This window comes from Agelaius tricolor, unplaced genomic scaffold (assembly GCF_023055355.1).
Source record: "Agelaius tricolor isolate 1412-34295 unplaced genomic scaffold, bAgeTri1.0.p SCAF_28, whole genome shotgun sequence".
Taxonomy (NCBI): Eukaryota; Metazoa; Chordata; class Aves; order Passeriformes; family Icteridae; genus Agelaius; species Agelaius tricolor.
Genome location: NW_027269288.1, coordinates 9,109,509 through 9,121,968, shown reverse-complemented (window position 1 = coordinate 9,121,968; position 12,460 = coordinate 9,109,509). Strand labels below are relative to the sequence as shown.

The 12,460-nt window shown below is 44.8% G+C and overlaps 1 protein-coding gene across 1 annotated transcript; it reads left to right on the top strand.

Annotated features, from left to right (window-relative positions):
- The first annotated feature begins 75 nt into the window (after positions 1–75).
- TNFRSF4 (TNF receptor superfamily member 4) lies at positions 76–6,163 on the top strand. The gene is made up of 7 exons (XM_071448790.1): positions 76–1,161; positions 1,882–2,004; positions 2,267–2,368; positions 2,920–2,986; positions 3,466–3,770; positions 4,626–4,751; positions 5,257–6,163. Exons 1-7 carry the CDS (start codon positions 1,014–1,016, stop codon positions 5,325–5,327), a joined length of 942 nt encoding a protein of 313 aa, XP_071304891.1. The 5' UTR covers positions 76–1,013; the 3' UTR covers positions 5,328–6,163.
- The last annotated feature ends 6,297 nt before the right edge of the window (positions 6,164–12,460 follow it).

Genomic DNA, 12,460 nt, shown 5'->3' with positions numbered 1-12,460 from the left:
TTCTGCTGCTTTTAAGGTTTGTCAGGGCGAGGTGGGAAATAAGAGGAATAAATTCCATGGATAATCTCTGATAAAATGAGTTTAAACACAAAAATTCCAGTAAAATCATAATTTATTCTACTGATAATTGTAATTTATCTATGAAGAGATTTTGCCAACACCATCCTAATTTAATTTTGGGACAACATGAGCATGGAATCTCTAATTCCCAGTATTTTCTGGAGTCGGTGAAGGTAAAGCTGCAATTCCAGGCAGCTGGAACACCTAAAATTGAGACCCTGGATCCCATTCTAATAGGCTGGAAAATGAAATTCCTTAATTCCCACTATTTTGTTGATTCAGTGATGCTAGGGAGCTCTCCTAGAACTTAACTGAGCTCCTGGCTCCAACTCCAGCAGTCTGGAAAACGAAATTTCCCAATTCCCGCTATTCCGCCGCCTCAGCCAGGGCATTCCCACAGCGCTCCTCCGTCCCTGCATTTCCAGCCATTCCCATTGCCCTCCCTTAGGGCTCCTTTTACCCCTTAAACCCTTCTCAAGCTCAGCATTTCCTTTTCCTGCCGAAAAACCCCAAACCGGGAGCGGGAAGGGGCGTGGAGGAAAGCGGGAATTTCCCTCAAATGTCCCCGCCCGGAGCCGTTCTCGCTCGCGGGCCTCTCACAGCGCCCTGAGGGAAGAGAAGCCGTGAGGGGAACGGAGCCGTGAGGGGAACGGAGCCGTGAGGGGAAAGACACAGTGAGGGGAAAGGCACCGTGAAGGGAAGGGCGCAGTGAGGGGAAAGACACAGTGAGGGGAAAGGCGCCGTGAAGGGAAGGGCGCAGTGAGGGGAAAGGCGCCGTGAAGGGAAAGGCACCATGAGGGGAAAGGCACAGTGAGGGGAAAAGCGCCGTGAGGAGGAAAAAGGCGCCGTGAGGAGGAAAAAGGCACCGTGAGGGCAAAGGCGCCCTGGGGGGACAGCGCCGTGAGGGGACGGTGCCGGTGCCGGTGTCGTGAGGGAACAGCTCCCTGAGGGGGATGGCGGGAATGGCGCTTCCAAGGATTCCCTGGAATTTTCCCACTCTCTGCTGGCTCTTGGCCGTGCCTATCTCCGGCTCCCTGGCCTTGGAATGCCAGGAGCACCAATACAGCTTCCATGACAAATGCTGCAGCGACTGTGCCCCAGGTGAGTGCCCGCCGCGGGGGCTGGCATGGGAGAACCGGGCTTTAGGGAAATACCGATTTTTTTTATTAGTGTAATACCTATTTTTTAGTGTAATACTTTTTAGACTAATAAAAATAAGTTTTAAACCTCAAAATTGGAAAAATCTTCCTTTTTGAGAGTGGTTTTTAACTTTTTTGGATGTTTTTTTGCTTCCTAAATGCCTCAGTCCAGGGGCATTTCCTAAACCTTTTCCTCTGACTCTGGAAGGGATATTTGGGATCCACTGGGACAAAAATTGGGGGCATTTTCCCCAATTTCAGCCCTCCCCAGCCCTTCTCAGCCGCTCCATTAAATGTTGATTTTTCCTCCTGGCTAAACTTCCAGGGCTTTTTCTCCTTAATAAAAAGCAAGAACTGCCAAATTCTGGGCACCGTTTGATCCCAAAAGATGAAATTTAGGATTTTTCCCCTCACAATCCCAACCAATCCCGATTTGTTCCCAAAGGGTATAAATTAGGATTTTTCCTCTCACGACCCCAGCCAATCCTTGTTCCCAAAGGATTAAATTTAGGATTTTCCCCCTCAGGACCCCACTAAATGTTAATTTTTGGATGTTTTTAGGGAAGAGGATATGGAGTCAGCCAACACGTGTGCTAGTGATACACTGTTTGTTCCCAAGGGATTAAATTTAGGATTTTTCCCCTCAGGACCCCACCGAATGTTGATTTTTGGGTGTTTTTAGGGGAGAGGATGCGGAGTCGCTGCACGGCCTCGGCCGACACCGTGTGCTCGCCATGCCAGGACGGATATTTCAGCTCCCAGCACCACCACGGCTTCTGCAAAAGCTGCACCATCTGCAACGCCCGTGAGTGCTGGGATTTGGGGAAAAAATCCCTTTTTGGGTGCTTTTCCGGCTGCTTCCATCTCGTTGTGAGGGCCTACCTGAAAATCACTGTCCTCAAACGCAATTGTTGAACGATTCAGTTGTTAAATTAATTATTAATTACGAATCACTAATTAATTGTTAAATTGCTGAATTCTGCAGCTCCTAAACCCAAACCCCCAAAACCCTGAGGAGTTAATTGTTGCTGTTAATGAAGGAATTAATGAATTTCTGCCTTGGCCAGGGAAGGGCAGCGTGGAGGTGAAGCCATGTGAGAAAACCTCGGACAGGGTCTGTGCGTGCCAGGCCGGATTCCAGCCTGCGGGGGCTGTTCCTGTGGGAAGGGGTGAGTTGGGATCTGCAATTCCCTGGGGAGAGTTGGGAATTGGAATTCCCTTGGGAAGGGGTGAGTTGGGATCTGCAATTCCCTTGGGAAGAGTTGGGATTTGAGCCAGCCAGAGTTCCCTTGGGAAGGGGTGAGTTGGGATTTGGAATTCCCTTGGGAATAGTTGGGATTTGAGCCAGCCAGAGTTCCCTTGGGAGGCAGGGAATTGGGATTTGGAATTCCCTTGGGAAGGGGTGAGTTGGGATCTGCAATTCCCGTGGGAATAGTTGGGAATTGGGCCAGCCAGAGTTCCCTTGGGAAGGGGTGAGTTGGGATTTGGAATTCCCTTGGGAAGCAGTGAGTCCAGGCATGTACCAGCTAGAATTCCCTTTGGAATTCTGGGATGTGCCACCCTTCCCAAAATCCTGCCTCCCGTGTGGCAGTTCCTGGCTGGAATTGTGAGATCCTCCTGGGTAATATCCAGAATGAATAATCTTGGATCATTCAGAATTACCCAGTGGATGAACCTGGGAATTCTGCCACTTCCCTGGATAATCCCTTTTTCCCCCCAGAGTGCTCCCGATGTCCTGAAGGGACTTTCTCCAGAGGAGGGAACAAGAACTGCCAGCCTTGGACCAAGTAGGAATCCTTTTTTGAGGGAAAAAAATCCCTTTTGGGGGGAAAAAAAATCCTTTTTTGGGGGGAAAATCCCTTGTAGTGGCAAAAATTTCTTTTTGGGGGCAAAGTGCTCAGAGCAGCTCTGGGGGGTTCATTTTTCCAAGAAAAACCCAAATCCAGAGAAATAAATTGAAATAAACCTGGATCTAAGTGCTCTGAATCCCATCCTTTGGGATTTTTAGGATCCTGAGGGATTTTTAGGATTTTCCACCTTTTCTTAAAACCTCTTGGATGTTTTTTTGGGAACAAAAAATTCCTGTGCCAGAATCAGCTGGGAAAAAAATCCCAGATCATTTTTTATGATTTAATTATTCCTCCCATTCCTGTGGGATGTAGGCATAAAACCCTAAATCTGTAGGGCTGAAACACAGATTGGGATTGTGTGGATGGGATTTAGGAACGATTCCCTGTTGGCAAACCCTCTGGAATTTCTTTTCCAGCTGCAGCAGTGTTGGGAGGATGACGCTCCGGGCTGGCACGGGCACAGAGGACGCCCAGTGCAGCAGCAGCAGCCCTGGCAGTGCCAGCAGCCCTGGCCCGCATCCCTCTCCTGTGGAATTCCCAGAAAACGGGGATCCCTCTCCTGCGGAATTCCCGGAACACGGGGATCCCTCTCCTGCAGGATTCCCAGAAAACAGGGACCCCTTTCCCACGGGATTCCCCGAGAACAGCTCCAGGGCAGGCAGCCCCAGGGACATCCCCGCGGTTTGTCGGGACCCCGGCGGTGCCACGGAGCCTGCGTGGGGTAAGCACGGGCAGGGAGGGAGCTCTGGGGGCTGCTGGCCTGGGAAGGGAATTCCCACTTCCTCTGAGTCCCCTTCTGTATTCCACACAGCATTCCAGGATCCCGTATTTCCTCTGAGTCTGCTTTCCTGGGAAGGGAATTCCCACTTCCTCTGAGTCCCCTTCTGTATTCCACACAGCATTCCAGGATCCCGTATTTCCTCTGAGTCTGCCTTCCTGGGAAGGGAACTCCCACTTCCTCTGAGTCCCCTTCTGTATTCCACACAGCATTCCAGGATCCCGTATTTCCTCTGAGTCTGCTTTCCTGGGAAGGGAATTCCCATTTTCTTAGAAGTTTCTTCCATATTTCACACAACATTCCAAGATCCCACGTTTCAATCTGAGTCTGCTTTCCTGGGAAGGGAATTCCCATTTCCTCAAAAGCCAGACCTGAATTTCACAGAACATTCCAGGATCCCACAATCCCAGCTGGGATTGCTTTCCTGGGAAGGGAATTCCCACTCTCTCTGAATTCTTTTCTGTGTTTCACACAACATTCCAGGATCCCACAATCCCAGCTGCTTTCCTGGGAAGGGAATTCCCACTTTCTCTGAATTCTTTTCTGTATTTCACACAACATTCCAGGATCCCACATTTCCAGCTTCTTGGTATCCATGTAAAGCTGCTTTCCTGGGAAGCGAAATCCCAATTTCTCTAAAGCCATTCCTGCATTTCCCAAACATTCCAGGATCCCACGCTTCCCTGGCACCTGGACCTCTCCATTCCCAGAGTTCTGGATTCTCCCTCTGGAATCTGGGAACTCCATCCAGAACCAGGAATCTCTGTTTTTTAGGGAATTTTCCCATTCTAATTCCAGGCTCTTTATCCCTGCTCCTGCTGTGCCTGCTCCTGCTGATGGTGAGTGGAATTTCCATCCTGCTCCTGATCATCCAGGCAGCCCAGAAAAAAACCAGGAATGGGCCTGGGAGGAGCACCCAGCACAGTGAGTTCCCTTTTTATGGGATAAAAAAATAGGACAAACATTAACCAGGGCCCCCTGTTAGAAATTTGGGAATTAATAAAAGAATTCTTAATTAGGAATGCAGAGAATTCCAGAGGTTGATCCAGGTTAGGATTAGGAGCTCATTATCCCGAATTTTCATTCCTTCTCCCTGATTTTCCCTTGATCCTGGAATTCCCTGAGTTTAGGCCGGGAATTCTCTTCCTGGCAGGATCCAGAAGCAACTTCCAAGAGTAAAATGGGAATTTTTTTTTGCCTCCATGGAAATTGAAATGTCCTGAATTCTCCTGCAAACTTGGGAAAGGTCTGGCTGAGAAGAGCTGAGCTCTAAAATCGGGATTAAGTGGCAAAATTGAGCTCTAAAATCGGGACTAAGTGGCACAAGTGAGTTTTAAAATCGGGATTTAGGGGCAAAGCTGAGCTCTAGCATCAGGCTCAGTCCTGTCCCCTCCTGTTCTCACCCCTGGGACCATTCCCTGTTTTCCAGAGGAGAGGAGCTGCAGGATTCCCATCCAGGAGGAGCAGATCGATTCCAACTCCAGCCTGATCAAAAACTGACACCAGAACTCCCACCCTGGCCTGGTCCTGCTCTTCTGAGCCCACTGAGCCCAGGGAGCGCTGGGGATAATTAGGATTTGCTTAATTAGGAGTTAATTGGAGGCTGGTTTAACTACTTGATTAACTCAAGATCTCCCTTTGGAATTTGGGAGAATTCCTGAGGGAATTTTCTGTGGATTTTTTTTCCCTTTGGGCAAATCCTTGAGCTCTAAAATCAGGATTAAATGGCAAAGCTGAGCTCTAAAATCAGGATTAAATGGCAAAGCTGGGCTCTAAAATCAGGATTAAATGGCAAAGCTGGGCTCTGAAATCAAGATCAAGTGGCAGATCTGAGCTCTAAAAAAACCAAACCAGGATCAAGTGACAAAGCTGAGCTCTAAAATCAGGATTAAGTCAAACTCAATCCACACTTCATGAAATGAATTTTCCCTCTCTAATTGCATTCCCACAAATTGGGACAGGAGATTCTTTGGGAGCAAATCCCAAACTCTGGAATGTCTGGGAGGAGCCTGAAGTGTCCTTTTGCTGAATTTGAAATGTTTCCCTGGAAATTCCAGAAAAATTGATTTTTTTATCATTTAGGAGAGATTTTCCCTCCAACTATCAGCAGAAAACTCCTCAAAAAATGGGAATTTTAAACCCATATCCCAGAATATCCCAAAACATCCAGCAGGGAATGGATGCAGGGATCCCAGAGGTGTTTAAATCCATGGATTTGGAAGATGTGGGATTTTCTTTATATGTTATACATATCCAAAGGGGTTTATACAATGTATAGGAAGGTTTGTATCGTGTACAAAGGGGCCTTTGGGGGAATAAAACTCTGGAAAAACAAATCCTGCTGTGTGTTTGGGGAAAAATAGGGAAATTCCAGGAAAATGGGAGAGCCTGGGAAGGGAGGGGGGACATTCAGGGAAAGGTTGGGCTGGGTTTAGGGCAAGGCTGGGATGGATGAGCTGAACTTTGTCGTTTGAAAATCCACCTGGGAAATGACAAATAATAATCACATTCCTGAGGGGGAAAATCCCCTTTTTCCTTGGAAAAGAATGACAAATAATCACATTCCTGAGGGGAAAAATCCCATCTTTCCTTGGGTAATAATCACATTCATGAGGGGGGAAAATCCCCCTTTTCCTTGGATAATAATCACATTCCTGAGGGGGGGAAAAAAAATCCCCTTTTTCCTTGGATAATAATCACATTCCTGAGGGGGAAAATCCCATTTTTCCTTGGGTAATAATCACATTCCTGAGGGGGAAAATCCCATTTTTCCTTGGGTAATAATCACATTCCTGAGGGGGGGGAAAAATCCCCTTTTTCCTTGGATAATAATCACATTCCTGAGGGGGAACATCCCCTTTTTCCTTGGGTAATAATCACATTCCTGAGGGGGAGAATCCCATTTTTCCTTGGAAAAGAATGACAAATAATCACATTCCTGAGGGGGAAAATCCCATTTTTCCTTGGATAATAATCACATTCATGAGGGGAAAAAAAATCCCCTTTTTCCTTGGGTAATAATCACATTCATGAGGGGAAAAAAATCCCCTTTTTCCTTGGAAAAGAATGACAAGTAATCACATTCCTGAGGGGGAAAAAAATCCCATTTTTCCCGGGATAATAATCATATTCCTGAGGGGGAAAAATCCCAGTTTTTCCTGAATAATTACCACATTCATGAGGGGAAAAAACTCCCATATTTTCCTGGAAAATAATCACATTCCTCAGGGAATAAAAATCCCAGTTTCCCCTGGATAATAATCATATTCCTGAGGAGGAAAAAAATCTCATTTTTTCCCTGGATTATAATCACATTCATGAGGTGAAAAAAAAAATCACATTTTTCCTGCATAATAATTATATTTAGGGGGGAAAAAAAATCCAATTTTTCCCTGGATAATAATTGCATTTATGAGGGGAAAAAAACCCATTTTTCCCTGGACAATAATCCCATTCATCAGGGGGAAGAAATCCCATTTTTCCTTGGAAAAAATGACAAATAATCTCATTCCTGAGGAGGAAAAAATTCCTGGTTTTCCCTGGATAATTATCACATTCCTGAGGGGAAAAAAATCACATTTTTTTCCTGGATAATAATCGCATTCATGAGGGGGAAAAAACCAAGTTTTCCCTGGATAAGAACTGTATTCCTCTGGGGGAAAAAAATCAATTTTTTCCTGGTTAAGAATTGTATTCCTGAAGGGAAAAAAAATCCCATTTTTTCCTGGATAATAATCACATTCCTCAGGGAAAAAATCCCCTTTTTTCTTTGGAAAAGAATGACAAATAATCACATTCCTGAAGGGAAGAAAAATCCAATTTTTCCTTGGATAATAGTTGTATTTCTGTGGGGAAAAAAATCCCATTTTTCCTTGGGAAAAAAAGACAAATAATCTCATTCCTGAGGGGAAAAAATCCAGTTTTTCCCTGGATGAGAACTATATTCCTGTGGGGAAAAAAATCCCATTTTTCCCAGGATAATAATCATATTCATGAGGGGGAAAAATCCTATTTTTCCTTGGAAAAGAATGATAAATAATCTTATTCATGAGGAGAAAAAAAAATCCCATTTTTCCCGGGATAATAATCACATTCCTTAGGGGGAAAACCCCCTTTTTCCCTAGATAAGAACTGTATTCCTGAGGGGAAAAAAAAAAATCTCATTTTTGCCTGGAAAAAGGACAAATAATCACATTCCTGAGGGGGAAAAAAAATCTCATTTTTCCTTGGAAAAAAAAGGACAAATAATCACATTCCTGAGGGGGAAAAAATCCCAGTTTTCCTTGGAAAAAAGGACAAATAATCACATTCCTGAGGGGGAAAAAAATCTCATTTTTCCTTGGAAAAAAGGACAAATAATCACATTCCTGAGGGGAAAAAAATCCCGGTTTTCCTTGGAAAAAAGGACAAATAATCACATTCCTGAGGGGGAAAAAAATCTCATTTTTCCTTGGAAAAAAGGACAAATAATCACATTCCTGAGGGGAAAATAATCCCAGTTTTCCTTGGATAATAATCACATTCCTGAGGGGGAAAAAAATCTCATTTTTTCCTGGAAAATAATTGTATTCCTGTGGCAAAAAAATCCCATTTTTCCTTGGAAACAACAACAAATAATCACATTCCTGAAGGAAAAAAATCCCATTTTCCCCTGGATATTTTACCCTTCACCTTCCAAATAAATCCCCCATATTTCTCCAATTTTGGATAAAACCTGAACCAAACATAACAACATCTGAACCACCCTAAAAAAATCCAAATAAATTCAATTTTCCCCTTCTTCCCAAACCTTCCCATCTACAAATTGACCATTTCCCTTCATTTTCCAAGAAGAAAATAATTCCTAATTAATTTTTAATTAACCAGCAGCAATCATTTTAATTTCTTTTAAATCCTCCTTTAGATCTTCATTTTTTTCTCTTCACTTCCTGCTTTGTGTGTTTGCCTTTTTTGGCTCTCCCGGTGACGAATTTTCCGTTGCCGTTATCTCCAGATTTTTTTATCTCCTGAACTCAATTTTGACTCAATTTTGCCACCAGAAGCGGAAAAAAAACCTCACAGGAGATGCTTGGGGGCCAGACTTGGGATTTTTCCAGGTTTTTTCGGAGTTTTTCCAGGTTTTTTCTGCATTTTCCTGGATTTTTTCCTGCATTTTTCCCATTTTTTGCTGGTTTTTCCATTTTCCCCCAGGATTTTTACAGTTTTTTTTTTCTGGGTTTTTTTTCCCCCATTTTTTCCAGGGTTTTTTCCAGGTTTCCTTCTAGGGAATTCCAAATTTTTAGGATTTTCCTCATGGACACACCCAGTTTTGGACCAAATAAAGGGGAATTTTTCCAATTTAGAAGCACAAAAGGGGAATTCTCCATTGGAGGTTCTGGGAATGTTGGATTTTTTTGGATTTTCCTCATGGAGAAACCAAATTTGGGAGCAAAAAATGGGAATTTTCCGTAGGGGAAGACAGGGTGGGTGTTGGGGAAGGATCCTGGGATGGATTTAACTCCAGGTTTACATTGGATAGAAATTGTATTCCTGAGGGGGAAAATCCCATTTTTCCTTGGATAATAATTGTATTTCTGAGGGAAAAAAATTCCCTTTTTTCCCTGGATAATAACTGCATCCTTGAGGGAAGGAATTCCCATTTTTCTTTGGATAATAATCAAAATCCTGAAGGAAAAAAAAATCCCATTTTCCCCTGGATAATAATCACATTCCTGGGGGAAAAAATCCCATTTGTATTCCTGTGGGAAAAAATCCCAATTTCCCTTGGATACTGGTTGTATTCTGAGGGGAAAAAAATCCCATTTTTCCTTGGATAATAATTGTATTTCTGAGGGAAAAAAATCCCATTTTTCCCTGGATAATAATTGTATTTCTGAGGAGAAAAAAAATCCCATTTTTCCTTGGATAATAATTGTATTCCAGAGGGGGGAAAAAACCCCTTTTTTTCCCTGGGTAATAATTGTGTTTCTGGGGGACAAAATGCCCATTTTTCCTTGGATAATAATCACAATCCTGAGGGGGAAAAAATATCCCATTTTTCCCTGGATAATAATTGCATTCCTGAGGGAAAAATAATCCCATTTTTCCTTGGATAATAATTGTATTTCTGAGGGGAAAAAAATCCCATTTTTCCTTGGATAATAATCACATTCCTGAGGAGAAAAAATCCCATTCTTCCCTGGGTAATAATTGCATTTCTGAAGGGGAAAATAACCCAGTTTTCCTTGGATAAGAACTGTATTCCAGAGGGGAAAATAATCCCATTTTTCCTTGGAAAATAACTGCATTCCTGAGAGGAAAAAATTCCCATTTTCCCTGGATAATAATTGCAATCTTGGGAGAAAAAGAATCCCTTTTTTTTTCTCCTGGATAATAATTGTATTTCTGGGGGATAAAATCCCGTTTTTCCCTGGATAATAATTGTATTCCAGAGGGGAAAAAATCCCATTTTTCCCTGGAAAATAATTGTATTTCTGGGGGACAAAATGCCCATTTTTCTTTGGATAATAATCACAATCCTGAGGGGGAAAAAAATTCCCCTTTTTCCCTGGGTAATAATTGCATTTCTGAGGGGGGGAAAAATCCCATTTTTTCCTGGATAATAATTGCATTTCTGTGGGATAAAACCCTATTTTTCCCTGGATAATAATTGTATTTCTGCAGGATAAAACCCCATTTTTCCCTGGATAATAGTTGTATTTCTGAGGGGAAAAAAAAACCTCGTTTTTCTTTTGGATACTAACTGTATTCTGAGGGAAAAGAAATCCCGTTTTCCCTAGACAATAATTGTGTTTCTGTGGGGAAAATATCCCATTTTTCTTTGGGTAATAATCACAATTCTGAGGGAAGAAAATCCCATTTTTCCCAAGCCCCGCTGGCCACAATTCCCACATTTCCAGAGCCTTTCCATGGAGATTCCTCCAGCCCTTCCCCTCTCCCTCAGCTCCGACCTTTCCTGGGGTGCCGGACGCCCCCGTCCCGTCTGGGCCAGGCCTAAAGGGCTCTGAGCCCAGCCTAAGGGACCTTGATTCCCCCAGCCCAGGGGATTTTCCCTCCAAAACTCCTGGGAATGGGAACATCCACGGATTTCTCCCCAAGGTGGGAACGAAAACTCCACCATGGGGGGCGGAAACCATGGCAGAGCTGGGCCTTGCTGGGCTTAAGCCGGGCCTAACAGCTCGGAAACCCTCCTGTGAGCGACTTTGTCCTGGCAGGACGAGCTCGGGGTTTCTTTTCTCCCCTAATCAGAAGAAAATCAGCAAAAATTCAGCGTCAGGAAACCAAAACCGCGGCTGACACCGTCCTGGGGCTGCTGACGTGAGCTCCCAGCGCTGGTTTCCTTTTCTTGGGGTGGTTGTTCCTTTTTTGGGGTTGGTTTCCTTTATTTTGGGGTGATTTCTTTGTTTTGGGGTAGTTTCTTTTTATTTTCTCCCAAATCTCATTGTTTGGGCGGCTCCAGGAAAGGGGGAAATGGGGGTGATGTGGGCACAGGAGAATTCCCAGGAATTCTTGGGGTTGGGAAAGCTCAGTAGGGTCAGAGGGATCCTCACCCTGAGGGCACATCCAGGAAGTGCCTGGAAACCTCCAGGGATGGGAATTCCACCCTTTTCTGTGAGGAAATCCCAATCCCTGGCACAATTTGAGGTCATTTCCCCTCATCCTATCCCAAAACCCGACCCCCATCTGGCTCCAGCCCCAAATTCCTCAAAAATCCCTTGAGGAATATTCATGAGGATATGCCCATGTTCTCATGGACAGAGCTCCGGGAATCCTTGGATTTTTCCCAAATCCCATCCTTGAGGGTTTGGGAGCCCCAGGGTGTGGAGAAGGGATTTGATCTGGGACATTTTTCTCCCTTTTCCATCCCAGTTTGGAATTTGGGGTTGGAATTTGCCCTGATCCCCAGGAGAAGGCAGGGCTGTGATCAGTGGGGTTTTTGGGAAGCATTTCTGGGGATTTGGGGTGAGGATTTCACTCCAGCTTCCTGGGAATGCTCTGATTTTTTGGAATTTTCCTCATGGAGTCTCCCCTTTTGGAGCCCAAAGAGGGGAACCTTTCATGGCGTGTGTTGACTGAGTTTTTGGGAAGGATCCCAGGGTTTTGATGGATTTGGGGTGAGGATTTCTGGGAGTGTCAGATTTTTCAGGGTTTTCCCTGTGGAGACCCCAGGTTTGCAGCCCAGAGAGGGGAAGGGTTTTTGGGCAGGGCAGGGCACTGAGCTGAGCTGGGCTGAGCTGAGCGTGCGAGCCCCGAGCAGCCGGAGGGGAAATGTCAGCAGCCAGAGGCGGAGCTGCCGAGAAAACCCCGCAGGCGAGGCAGGGAGATGACGGGGCCGATAAATCCGATCATCAATCCGATAAATCCGATAAATCCGATAAATCCGAAAGGTCAGCGCTGCCTCCGAGCTCCGGGAGCGGCTCGGCCTTGGATGTGAGCGGAAAGTTCCATCACCTGACGGGGCCAGGTGCCTCAAAGGGCAAAACCCGACAAAGAGCAGAGAAAAAATCCCCAAGGGGTTTAAAAAAAAGGAGAAATAAAGAATTAAACTGGTGGTTTTGGAGTGAGAAACGGCAGCTGGGAGGGGAAGGGCTGGGAGCGGTTTAGGGAATGGTTGGGATGGGGTTTAGGGAAAG

Excerpts from the sequence above, each read along its gene's own strand:
- TNFRSF4 (XM_071448790.1), top strand. The coding sequence starts at position 1,014 with ATGGCGGGAATGGCGCTTCCAAGGATTCCCTGGAATTTTCCCACTCTC. Across the intron at positions 1,162-1,881 it reads CTGCAGCGACTGTGCCCCAG|GGGAGAGGATGCGGAGTCGC; the intron begins GTGAGTGCCCGC and ends GGGTGTTTTTAG. Across the intron at positions 2,005-2,266 it reads CTGCACCATCTGCAACGCCC|GGAAGGGCAGCGTGGAGGTG; the intron begins GTGAGTGCTGGG and ends TGCCTTGGCCAG.